Below are 19,340 nucleotides of genomic sequence, written 5' to 3'. Positions count from 1 at the left end.
TAGATTGGTGCTACTAGGAGCAAACATGTCTCACATCAAAAGAATTCTAGCCAGGCAGTGGTGCACACCTTTAATCCCAGCACCTGGGCAGCAGAGGCAGGCAGATCTCTGTGAATTCTAGAACAGCCTGGTTTACAGAGCTATTGTCAGGACAGGCACCAAAGCTTCACAGAGAAACCCTATCTTCAAAAACAAAATAGAAGAATTCTAAGTTATTAAAACATTTTAAATGCCATATTCTGTAGGTCTTTGAAGATAACCTATCTATTTGGAACATATCTCTGTATGCCTCAAAACCTAACTACCACAACTTTAAGTTTGACAAATGGGTGACTATTAACTTGAAGTTCTTATTAACCTATATAGCTTAAGGACTAAAGCTTCACATAACAAAATTAAACAGGCTGGAGAGGTAATACTTATGCAAAAATAGAAATAGATGTACAGTATAAGGACAGTAACTTGGAATTTATGACAATATACAAAAATATCTTAACCAGAAGTAGAAATGTATGATGCAATAAGACAAAAATAACCTTAGTTTGGAACAATATGCAAAAATTTCCTAAACAAATATATAGTATAACAAAAGTAATCTTACATTTGTATCAATATACAAAAGTATCTTAAACAGAAGTAGGGACATATTCCACAACAATAATTCATAAAGTGACAAAAAATACACTTGAATATTTTTGAATACCCATTATGTACCAGCTGCTTTGCTTATGTTAACTACTTCTGGATGATATTAAAACATAAAATATTTGGGCAGTGGTGGTACACACCTTTATTCCCAGCACTTGGGAGGCAGAGAGAGGCAGATGTCTGAGTTTGAGGCCAGCCTGGTCTACAGAGTGAGTTCCAGGATAGGTTCCAAAGCTACAGAGAAACCCTGCCTTGGAAAACAAAACAAAACCCATGAAATATTAAAACAATCAGGATTCTGTCATATTTCTGTGCCAGACTTTTTCTCTACCAGATAGCCTTTAACTGCTGAGTCACAGGAAGGTCCAAAGTGCAGAGTGTAGTGGTATTGGCAGTATTCTTGAAGGAGCTGTATGTATATCAATCCATACATAAATGTCTGCATTTTAATTGTTTGTTTTTGAGACAGGGATTCTGTGTAGCCTTGGCTGTCCTGGAACTTAATATTTAAGTTTAGGGCCATTTTCATTCAGATCGCCACACTCTTCATCTCAAGATGGGGCCCTGTGCGATTTCTACTGTGTTGGCATATCAACTGGTGTCATCATTGTGCAGCTCTTGTCTAGGTGACCATATTTTTTGAGATTTCATTGGTGCATCTTCCCTGTAATATACATGATTTTATCTCACAGCAGACCGTCTTCTGGCTTTTACAGTCTGTCTCCCAGCCCTCGCTTCCGTGGTGTTCCGAGTCTTGTGGTAGGGTTGTGTTGTAGGTGTATCAGTTACTGTTGAGCACCCGGGTCAGTTTTCTCAGTATGTTGATTAGTTTGGGATTCCTGTAAAGGTCTTGGTCTGCTGAGAAAAGCTTCCTTGGTGAGGGGTGAGGTCTACACTTATATGTGGATATAATAAAAAGTACTTAGAATGCAGTTAGAAAATATATTGGTTCAGGAAAGGAGAACCTCCTATTGAAAGGTTTTATCAGATTCTGGGAGGCAGGTGGAGGCAGGAGGATGAAGAGAACAAACCAATCCAGGAATACTCTGTTTCATACAATAACATTTTTTTTAAAGATTTATTTATTATTCATTCATTCATTCAGTCAGTCAGTCAGTCAGTCAAGTATCCTGCCTGTAGGCCAGAAGATGGCACCAGATCTCATTATAGATGGTTGTGAGCCACCATGTGGTTGCTGGGAATTGAACTCAGGACCTCTGGAAGAGCAGTCAGTGCTTTTAACTGCTGAGCTATCTCTCCAGCCCATACAATAACATTTTAAAAGGGCACTATAGCAGTTGCATTTAGTGTTTGTTTGTTTTCCAGGACATGGTTTCTCTGTGTAGCTCTGGCTGTCCTGAAACTATGTAAACCAGACTGGCCTTGAACTCAGAGATCCACCTGTCTTTGCCTCCTGAGTGCTGGGATTAAAGGTGTGTGTGTGCCCCCAATCCCTGGCTTGCTTTTTTTTTTTGTATTATAGTGTGTGTGTGTGTGTGTGTGTGTACACATGGGTGTACATGCCACAGTGCAGGTATGGTCACGGGACAACTTTCAGGAGTCATTTCTCTCCTCCCAACATCTGGGGCCCAGAGATCAAACTCAAGTCGTTAGGCGCGGTAGCAGGTGTCTGCCCACTGAGCCATCTACAAAGCACAAGTAGTTGTTTTTTAAAAAGCAGTAGTAAAACTTAGAAGTCAAAACTGAAAGGGGAAAGTTGGGTGTTTGGAGGTTTAGAAGAGTGCATAAAAGAACACGGAAGAAGAAAAATCATTGATTCCAACTTCCTCTTTCCTGATAGCAGTAGCCTTTATTCTCTTGGTGAGAGTACCTTCAGATAGAACACGTACCTGGTCTCATCATGGTGACCATGCTACAGATATGTGTATATGTTTAGGGCTGACCACTTGGAACTGGTGTCTGTTCTAATCTGCTTCTCAGCAGCTGTGATAAACACCAGGACCAAAAGCAACCTGGGGAGGAAAGGATTAGATGTGGTGGCGCGTGCCCTCAATCCCAGAAGGCAAAGGCAGATGGATATTCATGAGTTCATTGCCAGCCAGGAATACATAGTATGACCCTGCTTTTAAAATGAGCAAAAAACCAGAACAGTGGTGGTACAGGCCTTTAATCCCAACACTTGGGAGGCAGAGGCAGACAGATCTCCATGAGTCTGAGGCTAGTCTAGTCTACAGAGTGAATTCCAGGACAGCCAGCAACACAAGGAAATTGTCTCAAAAAAATAAATAGGTAAATAAATACCTATTTTTTTTTATTTCAAGGCTTACATGATACAACAGCCCATAATCAAGTGAAGGCAGAGGCCAGGTAGGAAAGCTCTTGTGGAATGCCGCTTCCTGGTTGGCTCAGCTACCTTTCTTCCAACCCAGGCCGACCTGCCTAGGGATGGTACCACCCATAGTCGGCTGGGCCCTCTTACCTTAATTAAGAATTAATAAAATTCTTCACAGACATGGCCTATGGCCAAACTGATCAGAGTAATTATTTTAATTTCCTTCTTTCCAGGTGACTGTAGGTTTGTGTAAAGTTCACAGCTAAAACTAACTGGCAGGATGAAAAGAGATTAAGAAAAATTTCTTAGCTAGGCATGGTGATTCAGGTATTTAATTCCAGTCTTCAAGAGGTTCACTGTGAGTTTGGGGCCAGTCTGGTCTACATATGACAGTGAGTTTCAGGACAGCTATGGCTACATAGAGAGACCCTGTCTCAAAAAAGAAAAGACTTTCCAAACTGGATATAGCAGATACATGCCCATAAGGAGGCAGGAGGATCAGCCATTTGAGGTTGTCCTAACCTACATCTGTTTGAGGAAAGCCTGAGAAAATTCATTCTCTAAAACGCAAAACTAATTGACCATTTGGGCCACTATAATACAATACCACAGACTGGGTAGCTTTTAAATTATGTTTCTCAGTTATGGAGGAAATGAAACCTAAGATGATGGCACTGGCTAATTCAGTATCAGCTAAGGGCCAGTTTCCATGTTCTTGTGACTTCAGAGGGTACCAAGGAGAAGGAAAGTACTCTGAGGATCTTCTGTAAGAGCAGGACTCCTCATAAGTGCTGTCGTTGACGGTCTATTCATCTGTTTCCTGCCACCACACAGGAGGCTAAGATTTTACCCTCCTTCACCCCAGCACTTAGGATGCAGTAGCGGGCAAACTCTGAATTTCAGGCCAGCCAGGGCTATGTAATGAGACATTGCTCAAAAAACATCTTTTTAACATGAATTTTGGCTTGGACACAGTTACTATACAACAGGGTATAGAACTGTGGATGAATTTCCCCTTTATAACTAGCCTTGTACAGTGTATAATTGTAATACATTATGTATACGATTAAAATTTATAATTTGCATTTTAGTTTTTGTTTTTTATCCAGTGCTTCAGCATTTCTGGCCTCATGCATGCTAAGCAAGTACTGTACCACTAAAGTATACCTACAGACCAAATTAATGCATTTATAAAAGTGTGATGCACTTGGAATGGTTCTCTATGAAGCAAATTAAAGCATGAAGGCAGTCTTTCTCTGTAAAGGTCAGGAGCCATTGAAATGCCAGTGTCTCGGTGGACAATACATATATAAACAAGGATCAAGGAACAGTACAATATGAAGTCATGCTATTTAACCTGGCAGGCAATCCACGAATAATTCCTATTGGTTTTGGGTAATTACCTCTTATTACCTAGCCCATAAACAGTACTTTCCTTGTTTCCCTCTTGCCACATCATTGAAACTTTCCCTACCATTTAACACAGAGCTTAGTGCATAGCAGGCTCCTGGTAGCATTTGTAACGCTTATTTCATTAAATTTCTGCCTTTTCTAACTTGGCAAATCAGATCGCTTAATCTCTGCAAATATAGGATGGCATTGTTCCTTTATTAGTAACGTTAACTACAGTGTACCTAGAGTAATAGCATTTGACAGCCTTTTATTGACACACACTCACTCGTTCATAGTAGTGTACAATATAGAGATAAAGAGAATGAATTTCAGAGAGACTAAATGGCACAATTGGGGCTTGTTGTTCTATACCATTACTCAAAGAAAATGTTTTAAAATACCAGGAAATACAAGCTTTCCTAAATATGTCAGGTCATCCCATTTCTAAAATAAAGCTATTAAAATTTTTATTTTTCAGAAGCCTTTTATTGGGCCTCATTTTGCAACACAAGGGGGCAGCACAGAAGAGTGCCTTCGCAGTTGATTCAAAAAATGAAGAGACAATCCTAGTAATAGAGCAAGGAGGACTGTGGGGAAGTGGCATGCAAAGAAAGAATTATATTGGCCCCAGTCACGACAGTATTTCAAGTTCCACTAATCCCAGGCCTCATTTTGTACCAATTATAAGCTTTCTGCTGAGCCATAGGGAAAATGCTTCCCCATATGACCTAGGCGAACCAGATCTTTGGTGTTCTTTGAGGTTTGTCTTAAATTATCCTCCAGGGCTGGTACAGGTTCTTTGGTGCAGTCATGCTGGAGAAAAGCTCTCTGTGTTGTTCAGAGTGGCAGTAGAGAATCTAAAAGAGGTGGGCCAGATGGGCATGATGAATTATGCCAGGAACACCAGCCACTCAGGAGGCTGAGTCGAGACTGCAAGTTCTGGCCGACCTAAGTAATTTACCAAGATCTTGTCTCAAAACAATAAAAAAGGGCTGAGGCCAGAGCTAGCACCAGAGCACTTTCTTAAACATGCCCAGGGTTCTGAGGCCAATCCCCAGGACTGCAGAGAAAACTAAGTAAATAAAAATGAGCAGCATGGCTGCCTTCAGGGCAGTCTTCTTGTTTGCCAAGGATTTGGTCAAAAGTATTTATGCACTGGGACTGGGTATGTAGCTCAGCAGGCAAGAATGCTGATATAATATATACACTAGCCCTGGGTTTGAGCCCCATAAAGGCATAGACCAGGCATGGGGGCCCATGTCTATAATCCCAACACTCGAGAGGCAGAGGCAGGAGGACCTAGGTCATCCTTGAGTAAACAGTGAATTCAGAATCAACCTGGGCTATATGAGACCCTGTCTCAAAACAACTATTTATGCGTAGCATTAAATACACATTCTGCTTAGAAATCCAGTGTCAATAAAATGTTTAATTCACAACTTCCTGATATTTAATTTGTCATGCTGTTTTAGTTGTCCAAAAGACAATAATATGCTTCAGTTCCTCCTTTATTGCCATCTCTATCTATCTATCTATCTATCTATCTATCTACTTATGTATTTATTTTGGTTTTTCAAGTCAGTTTCTTTATGTGGCATTGACTGTAACTAGCTCTGTAGATCAGATTGGCCTCGAACTCACAAAGATCTACCTCCTTGTGCCTCTGCCTCCAGAGTGCTGGTATTAAAGGCATGCACCACCAACACCCGGCTTTTCCTTTTTAAAGATTTATTCATGTGTATGTGTGTGTGCCAGTCAGGGTTGGGGGTGCCCAAGGAGACTAGAAGGGGTCCCCTGGAGCTAAAGACAACTGTGATCCACCCAGTCAAGCCTAGGTCCTCTGCAAGAGCAGTAAGTGCCTTTAACCACTGAGCCATCTCTACAGCCCCAGATTTTACATTTTACTTTATTTTGGTTTTTTGAGACAGGGTTTCTCTCTGTAGCTGTGGTGCCTGCCTGGCCTCAGATTCACAGAGATCCGCCTACCTCTGACTTCCAAGTGCTGGGATGAAAGGTGTGACCCACAACCACCTGGCAGATTTTACTTTTTAAAGTGTTTACTTATTAGGTGGTGTTAGTGACTCAACCGAGGACCCTGCCTATGCGGAGCAGGTGCACGACCTCTACGCTGCAGAGCTAGTCTGCACCCCAAAACAGTCTCATATTTACAGGGGGGAAAAGAAAAAATTGAGGATACAGCGCCTCTCATCCACCTTCCCTTATTTTTAGCATCCTATATTAGTATGTACATGTTTCAGTTAATCCAATATTGATACATTATTACCTACAATCTTTAATGCATTTAAGTTAGTTTTCACCTGCCTTTTAAAAGATACACAAATCTTTAATGTTACATGAACTAATCGTTAAGCACACGCTTGCTACCTTCCCCTAACATTATAGATGTACTTTCTTCTTTTTGATTTTTAAAGATTTTTACAATGCCTGATCATCTCCTAAAAATAGCCCATATGGAGCCGGGCAGTGGTGGCTCACACCTTTAATCCCAGCAGTCAGGAGGCAGAGACAGACGGATCTCTGTGAGTTCGAGGTCAGGCTGGTCTACAAGAGCTAGTTCCTGGACAGGCCCCAAAGTTACAGAGAAACCCTGTCTCGAAAAACAAAACAAAACAATTATCAAAATAGCCAACATGGACTTCTGGCTTCCACGTACGAACGCAAAGGTCCACGCACACAAATCACACACCACAACTATCCCCAATATTATTAGCACTGGAAGTAAGTATAAATTCCACAGGTTTTCTTTTTTTTTAATATTTATTTATTTATTATGTATACAATATTCTGTTTGCGTGTATGTCTCCAGGCCAGAAGAGGGCACCAGACCTCATTACAGATGGTTGTGAGCCACCCTGTGGTTCCTGGGAATTGAACTCAGGACCTTTGGAAGAGCGGCGATGCTCTTAACCACTGAGCCATCTCTCCAGCCCTCCACAGGTTTTCTTGTTCAACGAGAATTTCTCAAAATTGATGAGTCTACTTAGGAAACAATTTGGAACAAACATAACCTTCTTTATCTTTATCTCTGTCCATTAAAGATATTGAAAACACTTCTTTTAAATCCTGAGACAGGGTTGTAAACCAGGTTGTTTTTGGATTTGTTACGTAGATGCCTTGAACTTTGTGCAGATCCTTCTGCGTCCACCCACCTCTTGAAGGCTAGGATTATCGCGGTACACTACTACACCCGACGCTAGTCTTTTTGAGGCAGGGTCTCTAAAACAATCCCAATCTGTTTGCCTGGAACTCGCGGCGATCCCCCTGCCTCAGCACCTGTCTCCAGAAAGTGCAAGAATAACAGGAAAAGAACCACCAAGTTCGGCTGAGAGGATCCTAGTCTTTAGAGCACAATCAGTGCAGGAAGCAATTCTGGCTAGTCAGCTGGGATTTTTTTTTTTAACTGCGCATGCGTTTGGGTTTGGCCAACCCATCCCGGAACTTAACCGTTGATGAAATGTAGTTTTAAATCACCGGAGTTGTGATCCGGTTCTTTCGTGGCGCCCTCGGTTCTCCAAAGAGCCTTGGGATTGGACAAACGAATCCCAGGCAGGGATCCGATTGGTTGTCACAGCAGAGGGCCGCGGAGACTTTGCGTGACGCTACTAGACCGCCCTGTCGCGGGACTGGCCGGGCTTCCAGCCAATCAGCAGGCGCGGCGCGCCCTTCGGTTTCCTGCTGCTGGCATTTGCCGCCTGGGTTCCCGCGACCCCAACGTCCCAGAGGCGGGGCCATAGTCATCTGGGACGCTTCTTGGAGCCGGCCTTAGGGTGCCTAGAAACAAACCCCGGCTTGGCGGCGGCCGTGACGATAGCGACGGTGGAACTTCGTGCTCCTGGTCCCCCGAGGCGCCCGCCGGGCCCGGAAAGCACGGTGAGTAACAAGTGGCCTGGGAGGGACGGTCCGCGGTGACCACAGTGCCGCCAGGGGAGAAAGAAAGCGGACGGACGTCAGAACCTTGCCTCTTGTCTGCTAAAGAACGTGAAAGAGGTTTACATTTGTGACGTGTCTCAGATTGCTTTCACTGTAAAAAATTTCTTGGGGACTGAAACCTTGATCCTCGTTCTTGCATTCATGATGTTATCTGGCCCGGACTGTTAAGTGTTTATAGTCGGTGACCTACAGGAAGTAGACCTATGTCAGAAGCGAGGTGTGAAATACCGTGTCAGAACACAGGGGCAATGATGTCACCATAAGAGATTTAACATTCGAGGTGGAAGTTGGATAATAGGGTTTAGTAGGAAATTCGAAGTAAAGGGGAAGGACCGCCTGTGCAGTCCTATCGAAGACTGCTGATAGATGGAGGATGAATGACGAGGAGTTTCGGGTGCAGATTGGGTAGGGCTGTAACTATGAAGGCCTTTTTATTCTGTATATGAAGAAAAGCCCCATTGACTTTCTAAGCAGGAGAAAACCTGTTGTTCATAGACACATTTGTGTCTGCCCTGGAGGGACTTGCCCGTGAATCAGGCAGGCTGATGTGTTCAACTAAGGTGGGAGGTTGGAAAGAACCTACTCTGGGTAAGAGGGAGAAGAGGTGAGGACGGCCTAATGGTTCTTGTTTGCTATATGATGATAACATCTACCTGAGGAGAGTATTTTTATACTCTATTTTATATAGCTAGGTATATGTCTTGTGCAGTTTTAGCCATTAGCTTTACATAATACTGTCAAGGTAACTAGTTTATCAAATCTCATTTGATTGTTTTCAAATGAAAAAGGCCTAATGCATGAAAGAGGAGAGACAGATAAGGCCTTTAAAAACACTCCTGTTAGTGAAGGAAAATGGCACTTTATATACTACTTTGTGGAGGTAGAGTTATCAGTGTGATTACTGTTGCCATGACAACCAAGTGCTAAAGAAAGGCATCTTCCTCTTCTTCCTCTTCCTCTTCTTCTTCTTTTTCTCCTCCTCCTCCTCCTCCTCCTCCTCCTCCTCCTCCTTCTTTTGTTAAAGCCTGTATTTCAAGAAGTTGAAATATCTCTATGGGGGACATTTAGTTGATCTTTAAAGGTCATATCCTGCAGAATTTTGTTCTCTCAGATATTTTCAGCCTTGGGTGTTATGGAAAAGGTATCTTCTAAATGACTTAACTTTTGTGTTAGCAATCCCTTAGTAATTGAGTCAGATAATTCCTTTTAAAATTTTTATTAGAGTTTAAAATTTACTCTGTGTGTGTATGCCTGTGTACCGCTTGCATACTACAGTGTAATTGGGAGATCTGAGGATAACATGCAGGAGTTGTTTGGTACTCAGGTTCCCAGTTGTTTTGGCAGCAAGCACCTTTATCCTCTGAGCCATGTTATTTGCCATAGATTTTTATCTATTATCATTACTGATGTTGTGCTGTGTGTGTGTGTGTGTGTGTGATATGTGTATGTGAGAGCAGGAAACCGTGTCCTTCAGAGTGTGGTGGTGGTGGTGGGGGGGTGTCAGAATACAACTTCCCAGAGTCTGTTCTTTGTTTCCATCTTGCCTTCTGGGAATTGAACTCAGGTCCCTGACCTTGTTCAGCAAGCTCTAAGCCGCCTCATCTGCCTCAGACAGTATCTTTTTTGCTAAAGTCGAAACAATGCACAAAGGTTAAAAATTAAGACTTGAAAATACTATGAATGCTAGCTGGCCTTGGTGGCACATACCTGTAACCCAGGACTTAAAAAATACTATGAATGCTAGCTGGCCTTGGTGGTGCATACCGGTAACCCAGGACTTACAAAATGCTATGAATGCTAGCTGGCCTTGGTGGTGCATACCAGTAACCCAGGACTTACAAAATGCTATGAATGCTAGCTGGCCTTGGTGGTGCATACCGGTAACCCAGAGCTTGAGAGACAAGCCTCGTAACCCTAGGAAACCACACACACACCAAACAGGAAAATCTACGAATGAATTTATAAACAGCTACAATGAACTCAACAAACTCATTCTTGGGATGATAAGCAGGAACTCTCTGTCCCCACAAACTGACTTGTGAAAGACTCTGTGTTCATAGTTTGGATACAAATACACACTTGCTGGGTATCCTCACTGATATTCTGTGCCCTCTCATCCAATAGCAAACCTTTAGTTTCTGAATGCCTCTCTTGGGTTTCAAATCCATATTTCTAAAATCCTACTGGATAGCTTCATTAATTACTAATGAAGCAAAGAACAGACTGTCTAGTCCTTTCTATATAGGTCAGCATTTACTATTTTGTCTTTTTTTTTTTTTTTTTTTGAGCAGAATCTCTGCAAACACTGTCTGCCTTGGAACTCACTGTGTAGACCAGGCTGGCTTCAAACTCACAGAGATCCATCTCTTTCTGCCTCCCAAATTCTGGGATTAAGTCCTGTGCACCGTGAGACCTTGTCTTTTTTGTTTGTTTTTCAAGACAGGCTTTTTCTGTGTAACAGCCCCGGCTATCCTGGAACTCACCCTTTTGACCATGCTGGCCTCAAACTCACAGAGATCCACCAGCCTCTGCCTCCCAAGTGCTGGGATTAAAGTTTTGTGCCACCATCACCATCAAGACCTTGTCTTAAAAAAAAGAAAATGATTTTGGGATAAAATATGCACCTCGTTTAATGAATATGTATACCAAATTAAATATTAAAGTTAATGTATAGACTGAATGACTTAAATATGAAAGCAATCAAAACCTATTGCTGACATTTAATCTTTTATTTTTCTGTGTATTGAACATAGGACCTTGCATTTGTAGGCAAGTACAATATATCCCAAGATTTACAGTACTTAATTTTATTATTCCATAGTTACTTTTCATAGAAGCAGCTTAATTTTGTCATTATATATTTAAGTAATGTTTCTTTTTCTATGTTTAACAATATCCTTTTATTTTTGTAGGATACGGAGTACCAGAAATTGAATAAATCACTCACCAAGTATAGAGCCTGTAGTTCCTCTATAAAAAGTACCAGATGAATACCAGGTATAGACACGTTATTTGATTGATTATGTATTTAACTATTTCTTTTTATTATATTTAGTAATGTTTTGCCTGTATATATGTATTTGTACCACATACCTGCTTGGTGCCTAAGGAGGCCTGAAGAGAGTATCTGATCCCTTGGAATTGGAGCTACAGATGGTTGTGAACTGCCATACATGAGCTAAGAATAAATCTGGGTCCTCTGCTATTTGAAGCAAGTACTCTTAATTGCTAAACCATCTCTCCAGGTCCTATTTTATTTTTTTTGAGTCAAGGTTTTGATATATAGCCCTAACTAGCCTCACACTCACCCAGTTTTGATATATAGCCCTAACTAGCCTCACACTCACCCAGTTCACTCACACATCATTCTCCCAGATGCTAAGATTATAGGCATGTTTCACTGTACCTGACTGTTTAGTTATTTGAGATGGAGGTCTTGCTGTGTTACTGAGGCTGGTCTTGAAATGCGGGACTCATTTAAATACTCTTTCCTTAGCCTCTCAAGCTTTGGGACCTCAGGCACATGCCACCATGCCTGGCTTTAAAATATTTTTCATGCAGTGTTTTACTACAGCTACCCACATTAACTTGAGACAGAATACTGGAAGAGAAAAGAGAACACAGGCTTTGGAATCAGGAATATCTGCTCCTACTTTAATTACGTGGATCCCTTGATCTAGTTCATTCACTGTAAGAATTTTTAATTCTTTTAATCAATTACCAGGAAGGTATTAAATATGCTGATTAAACTAAAGGATTGGGCATATAGTGAGCACTTAGTAAATATTAGCTCTCTCTCCTCTCACTTAATGACACTGATGTTTTATTGGTGAGAAATCACTTGAACTGAGGTTGTAAATTAGAAGATTGCTTAGATTGCTTACTTCCATCCTAGAGGAATGGAAGTGTTGGTTCCTTCTGTCCGAGCACTGAGTCCTTGTAGGTAATCATCTCACATTGGTTATCCCAATTTTCCTCATGTTTCCCTAAGCCATGTTTTCCCAAGTGGAGTAGGAAGGAGGAGCTGGCCATCTGTCCCTGCTTTTCTTAGTCTGTTATTACATGGAGGACCTGACACACTGACTGGGTGATATGGTTCTTTGGATCATTTTATTGCCCCTAGAGAGGAACAATTAATGCTGGCATATGGATTTTCTTTTTCTTATAAACTACAGTTATGCCCATGGGTAGAGAGGAACAATTAATGCTGGCATATGGATTTTCTTTTTCTTATAAACTACAGTTATGCCCATGGGTAGAGAGGAACAATTAATGCTGGCATATGGATTTTCTTTTTCTTATAAACTACAGTTATGCCCATGGGTAGCTTTTCTGTTCCCTGCTGCTTCCTTTGTGCCAGATGTTCTTGACAAAGACAATAGGAAACATGATCAGGGGGGCTATCACATTCCTTTTCATCTTGACCCTTCTGTCGTATCACACTACTGAAGTATTTTTATTCGTTCTCTCTCTCTCATGTATTTTGAGCAGAGTCTCCCTACATAGACCTTGGTCTATTGAAACTCACTATGTAGACAAGGCTGGCCTTGAACTCATAGACCTGCTTGCTTCTGCCTCCCACGTGTGTGCCACCATGCCTGGCCCTATGCAGTATTTTTTAATTAATAAACTACAACATAGAGGTATTGATCAATCTATTATATAGTTAATAAAAGTTATAGTTCGGATTTCAGCTGGCATGACCCTTTCTTTACTGTGCTGAGGAAAGTATTATTATAGATTTATCTTTAAAAGTGATGTAGAGTGGAAAATGAAAGAGAAAGACATTAAATACTTATCAATGAGTTAGAAATTATTTTGAAGCATGTTACATATGTGTTGAACATTCAGCATAACTCTTCAGAGAAAGCTGTTCATGACCTTCACATTGCTCCCTTCAGCTGTTTTTTAGGCTGGCCTGGAATTCCTAGTCTTGGCCTCTTAAGGACTTGGAATGCCTGACAAAGAGAATTAACTGTTCCTTATAAAATTTATACTGTTTGCTTTTTCTTGTACTTTAATTTTTTTTAAAGGTTTACTTCAAGCAAGATGGTACCTTTTCACTTTCCCCCATCAAAATTGGCTCTTTGGAACCCAATGCCAATTGGAGATTTCATCTGCTTGCATCTCTGTTACTACAGGTATGTTTCTCTTTTCAATCAAACCAGTATAGCATGAATCATTAAAGAATATTAAGACAGACTTGATTGTTATTACTAATTATAAGTTGGACTGCCTAAATCCCCAAGTCCACTGTTTTTCCCTTTGATTTGTGTGTGTGTGTGTCCACTCGTGGAAGTCGGAGGTTGATGTCCAGTGTCTTCCCTCTTGCTCTCCACTTTAGCTTTGAAACAGGATCTCACTGAATCTGGAACTTGCCTTTTCAGCTAGACTGCTGGCCAGCCTACCCCCGCACCCCACTCCTCCAAATACTGGGTGATACAGATAGTGCCACTGTTCCTATCTTTATGAGATCCAAACTCAGGTCTTTGTGCTTGCCTGATAGGAACCATTTCCCCAGATTCTAGAGTTTGAAACTTGGACTAACAAGGTAGTCGAGCTGGCAAAGGCACGTGCCCTCAAAATGAGAAACTTGCTGACTGTCAACAAGATACTAAAAGTGCTCCGTTCTGCATCTTACCCATGTATAAAATACAGCCGTATGAAATTACCTTCAGACTATAGGTGTTTCTTGTGAGCCACCTGATGGTGCTGGGATTGAACTCAGGACCTCTGGAAGAACAGGATGAGCTCTTAACCACTGAGCCATCTCTACACACACACACACACACACACACACACACACACACACACCCTTTTTTTTTTTTAATTCATTATGTATACAGTATTCTATCTGTGTGTGTGTGCCTGCAGGCCAGAAGTGGGCACCAGACCCCATTACAGATGGTTGTGAACCACCATGTGGTTGCTGGGAATTGAACTCAGGACCTTTGGAAGAGCAGGCAATGCTCTTAACCCCTGATCCATCTCTCCGGCCCCCACGTACATCTTTTTTAAAGATAGGGACTACATAGCTCTGCCTGGCCTAAACTTACTATGTAGACCAGCTTGGCCTCAAACTTACAGAAGTCTGCACCTCCTGAGCTCTGAGATTAAGGGTGCATGCCACCATGACCAGCTCTTTTGTTTTAAATATATTTATTTATGTTTGGTATTCAGGAATATTGTTATTAGACATAAATGATATGTAAACACGTGAATGTGACTATTTCTCTTAAAACTTTATTTACAGAAACCTGTTGGCCTTGGTTTATCATTTTGTGCTCTGGTCCAGGTTAAGCCAGAGCCTGAGGGACATTTGTACCTTTCTTGTCAGTTTATGGCCAATATGGTTTTCAGGTGGCCTTGTCTATTATAGGGTTACTTGGCAATAACTAGGGATCTCCTGATGGTAATCTTTGTGTACATTTTTTAGATTCTGTGTATATTTTAGTCAGTCCTTTATAGGAAGGGTTTTATTTTTAGGGGATCAGGTATGCCACATTCATAAGAGACTTTCTTATTTTTCAGAAAGCCAAAACTTGTGGTAACTGAAAAGGCCATCCGACTTGCTTATCGTCATGCTAAGCAGAATAAAAACAATGTGCCATGCTTCTTACTTGGTTCTCTCACAGTGGATGAAGGTAATATGTTGTTAAAAAAATATTGTGTGGCTATTATAGAATGTACATTTGTTCAGCCAGCTGCTGTATATGCTTTTGCTAATATCTTTGCTATACACCATGGATATGAAAATGAGTAAACTACCCACTACAGAATTCATGGTGTATTCAACTGTAGGCTCTCAGCAAATCATTTTTTTAAATATGTATTCATTCATTCATTCATTCATTCATTTATTTATTATGTATACAATATTCTGTCTGTATGCCTGAAGGCCAGAAGAGGGCGCCAGACCTCTTTACAGATGATTGTGAGCCACCATGTGGTTGCTGGGAATTGAACTCAGGACCTTTGGAAGAGCAGGCAATGCTCTTAATCACTGAGCCATCTCTCCAGCCCCAGCAAATCATTTTTTTAAATGTAAGATTTTAGTATACTACCAGTATGATCAATGTACTTTGCTAAAATGGTTTGGTTTGGTGTTTTCTGTGTTTAGTTAGCATGCTGTGTAACGGTTGCTGTTGTGTCTGCAGATGAAGAAGGTGTGACACTGACAGTGGATCGCTTTGATCCTGGTCGAGCCGTCCCCGAGTGCTTAGAAAGAGCTCCTACTGCGTCTCTTCCTGGAGATTTTCTGATCCCCTGCAAAGTTCATACTCAAGGACTTTGTTCAAGAGATATGATAGTTCATAATGCAGATGACTTCAGTTCAACTTTAAAGGTGAAATTCACTCATAACATTTTTATAACAATTTTTGTTTTTTGAAATTATAATTGCATCATCTCCCCCTTTCCTCCCTCCCATGTACACCCCTCTTGCTCTCTCAAATTTATGGCTTTTTAAAAAAAATTATTGTTACAGATCCCACACACAAAGACACACACAGCTTCAACCTACTCCGTCTGTATAATATTATCTCAGGGCCAACCACTTAGTATTGGATAACCAATTAGTGTCCTCTTCCCTGGGGAAGACTCCCCCCTCCCCCAACATTCTCAGTTGCCTATAGTAGCTCTTTGTGTAAGGTTGAGGCCTCACAAGAGTTCCGCCTTCCACGACAGCATGTTCATTGGTGGTGGTGCCATTCTTTGGGACTTACTCAGGCGGCCATGTTGGTGAGACTTCATTTGTATAGCCTCTCTGACATTTCTAGTAGAGACAATCTCACAGCAAACGTCCTGTTTTCTGGCTCTTACAATCTTTCTGTCCTCTTCAGCAATGATCCCTGGGCCTTGGGTACAGGAGTTGTGTTATAGAAGTACCCATTGGAACTTAATCTCTGCATTTTGATTGGTTGTGGTTTTCTGTAATGGCCTCCTATTACAAAGACAAGTTTCTTTGATGAGGGGTGAGAATTACAACTTACCTGTTTGAGGAAGGATAAATATTTAGATTGTACTTGGGAATTATGTAGTTCAGTAAACTTGAAGGTTTTCCAGAATCCATGACTTTTCTAGCCCTGGGCAGTTGGCCATGTTTCCAGGCCCGACATAATTTCTTTCTTGAGTGGGTTTGAAGTCCAATTAGAAAGCTGTTGGTTACCACCGCGATGTGTGTTCCACTAGTGCTCCTGTATGGTTAGTGTGCCATGCTTCCTTGTTGTGGGTCATAGGTGTCACAGGTGGGAAGGACTAATTGCTTCCCTCCCTTAGAAGTTGCCATGGCACCTCTAGTAGTTGAATGCTCGTCCTCTGGGAGGAGGCTTTGGGTCATGTCCAGCTCAGGTCCCCTGAGTCCTGTGTCTGAAGTGCAGATGACATTTTTAATTACATATAAGAATCGTACTGTGTGTGGTTTATAGTATTTTAATAAGTCTGTAATGAGAATTATTTGTAATGATCTGTGATTGAATTATTGTGGACATAAAAATCCGAGGTAATGTGGTTTCTGAGGCCAGAGATATGCATAATATTCCAGAGAGGAAGAGATGTGATCAAGACAGGAAAGTTCAGAAAGTGCTCAAGGTTGCTAGTAGTATATAAACTTCTGCTGAGGGCTATTAGACTGGAATATTTGTTTAGTCAGATTATAGAGAGACTTTTTTAGGTAAAGGAAATTTTTGTGTAGTTATTGGAGGTTTCTGAAAGCTGACTGAAGCCAGAGAGAATGGTCCACTAGGTTGGATGTGTATTAGGTGTGTGTGTCTGTGTGTGTGTATGTATACATCAATCTCACATGTACAGACAGTGGTAGCAATAAGGATAGAAAGGGCATAGTAAAGAAGGATAAATATGGAAGAAGAGTTACCCTAATAATTTGAAAAAGGAACCAAAAAGGAATGATTGAGATTCTCTAAGGCTGAGTCATAATTAATTTACATACTCCACCACCACCCACCCCCAGTATAGTAAAATTTATTAGAGGTGATAATTGCCCAGCAAGAATTAGAAGAGTAGCTGGGCAGTATTAACACATGCCTTTAATCCCAGCACTTGAGAGGCAGACAAACCTCTGTGAGTTTGACAGCAGGGCTGCAAAGAAAAACCCTGTCTCAAAAACAAAAAAAAAAAAAAAAAAATTTGAAGAGAGCTGTTAGACATCCAAGTTGGAAACTTATGTTGGAGCTTAAGACTGCTGATTAAATTACTCACATAATCTTTTGATCGTGTGGAAGAAATGAGAATTGAAATGTTAATTAGAACTAACTTAATTTTGTCATTGTAAGATATTACAGAGGTGTCTATAACAATGTTAGGAACTTGAAAGCTATGGATGCATTTCAAAGTTATAATTTTATGATATTGGTTCCTCAGGCTTTGCAGTACCATGTATGTAGCAAAGATTGCTTGGACTGTGGAAAGCTGCTTTCCCTGCGAGCTCAAATCACCTCCAGGGAGAGTTTGGATGGTGTGGATTTTGACTTGCATTGGGCAGCAATAACGCTAGCAAATTCCTTCAAATGTGTGCCTGTGAAGCCTATCCCCATTATTCCTACTGCTCTGGCAAGAAACCTAAGTAGTAATCTGAATATTGCTCAAATTCAAGGAACCTATAAACATGGGTAAGTAAAAAAAAAATCCATTAGTCTAAGCTCACAAATATTGATTGAATTAATATATTTCTCAAGATACCCACACAGTACTAAATTCTGTAGTCTTTTTCATGTTAGAGATCCAGCCATTTGGTCAGCAATAAGGGGAGATAAAATTACTTATTTCTGAATATTTGTTGCTGGGTATTCAATCTACGGTTTTGCATATGCTAAGCATGCAATCAGCTGTTGTAGTATAACAGTCTTATTTTTGTTACACAGTTGTGCTTCACACTATAAAAAGTTGGTAATTAAAAAATTATATTAAAGTAGATTTCAGGGCATGATGTCAGACTCCTTTAATCTCAGCATTTAGGAAGCAGCAGCAGGCAGATTTCTGTGCATTTGGGACCAACCTGGTCTACATAGTGAGTTTCAGGGCTACATAGTGATCCTCTCCAAAAAGGAAAGAAAATATTGGCTGTGGAGTTAGAATTATGGCTCACCGATAGCGTACTTGTATCTGTAAGTCTGAGTCTAAGTTCAGTCTCCAAGTCCCCAACACCACACAAAATACATCAGTTGATATATAATTTGATTTTTTTAAAAAAAAAAGTGGAGGGAAAAATAAGTTGTATTTTGCCTACCTTATACGTTATTTTCTTTCTTTTATTAACAAAGATCTGATAGAATCTAAAAAATGCTGGAGAATTTATGCATAGTGTGTGCTTTAGCTGTCGGTAATGGGCACTGCAGGTAGAGAACAAGGCCAGGAAAGATCTGCCGTGCTCCTGCTCACCACATGCTCACCTGCTGAAGGGTGGCCTTCCCTTCAGTAGCAGAACAGACTCCTGTGACTCTGTCCCTGAGTTTCCCAGGTCAAGATGCATGCTTTCTGATCCTCCGCAAGACTGCTTCCCTGGATTGTCATTTGCTTAACATCTACTGGACAGGGTTCCACAGTGGAAGTACCTGGCCTTAAAAGTTTGAGCAGAAGTGGCTGTAAGCATTCATTACACTTTTGGCTTTATTTCCCACTGATTCCACCCTAGTTCCTGTTAGGTTTCTAGAGCCAAAACCACTTGCCACAATATGCTCTACTCTTCTACAGAAGAAGAAAAAAAAAAAAGGACTTTTTTCTTTGAGTAGCAAGGACGTCCCATTTTGAATTCACATTTTGACTAGAATCATGACTGCTGGTTGAAATGGCACAGTAGGAAATGTATTAATTATATTGCAAATGATCAAAAGCCACAGTGACCAAAAACTACTTGAATGAAACATTTATATCTTTGGAATAATAAAGTGTTCTTTAACATGAGAATGTTTTCTTTTAAATTGACCATCAAGTGATTTTCCTTTATCTGTGCTCATGTTCATTTGCTCACATAGAATGAGCTGTTTTTGCATTTACCCATCTGCAATCTCTTGGTATTCTGGTAGCAAGCAGGACATGGGAT

At 40.9% G+C, this 19,340-nt stretch overlaps 1 protein-coding gene across 3 annotated transcripts in view; it reads left to right on the top strand.

Moving 5' to 3' along the window:
* Positions 1-8,087: 8,087 nt before the first annotated feature.
* The window catches only part of Stil (STIL centriolar assembly protein), a 51,760-nt gene continuing 40,507 nt past the window's right edge, over positions 8,088-19,340 (top strand). For 2 of the 3 annotated variants that reach the window (XM_041652100.1, XM_041652099.1), the window contains exons 1-6: positions 8,088-8,224; positions 11,197-11,281; positions 13,318-13,425; positions 14,816-14,928; positions 15,442-15,629; positions 17,663-17,910. In XM_041652100.1, coding sequence (XP_041508034.1) covers positions 11,271-11,281; positions 13,318-13,425; positions 14,816-14,928; positions 15,442-15,629; positions 17,663-17,910 — 668 coding nt within the window. In that variant the 5' untranslated portion in view covers positions 8,088-8,224; positions 11,197-11,270. Of the gene's footprint in view, positions 8,225-11,196; positions 11,282-13,317; positions 13,426-14,815; positions 14,929-15,441; positions 15,630-17,662; positions 17,911-19,340 lie in introns of those variants that run through there. The other variant, XM_041652101.1, reaches the window with a different exon arrangement.

This window comes from Microtus oregoni, unplaced genomic scaffold, assembly GCF_018167655.1.
Source record: "Microtus oregoni isolate MIOR12 unplaced genomic scaffold, Mior012 000005F_ref0000423, whole genome shotgun sequence".
NCBI classification, from domain to species: Eukaryota; Metazoa; Chordata; class Mammalia; order Rodentia; family Cricetidae; genus Microtus; species Microtus oregoni.
The sequence above is the reverse complement of the archived record's forward strand: the minus strand, read 5'-3'. Positions and strand labels throughout refer to the sequence as shown.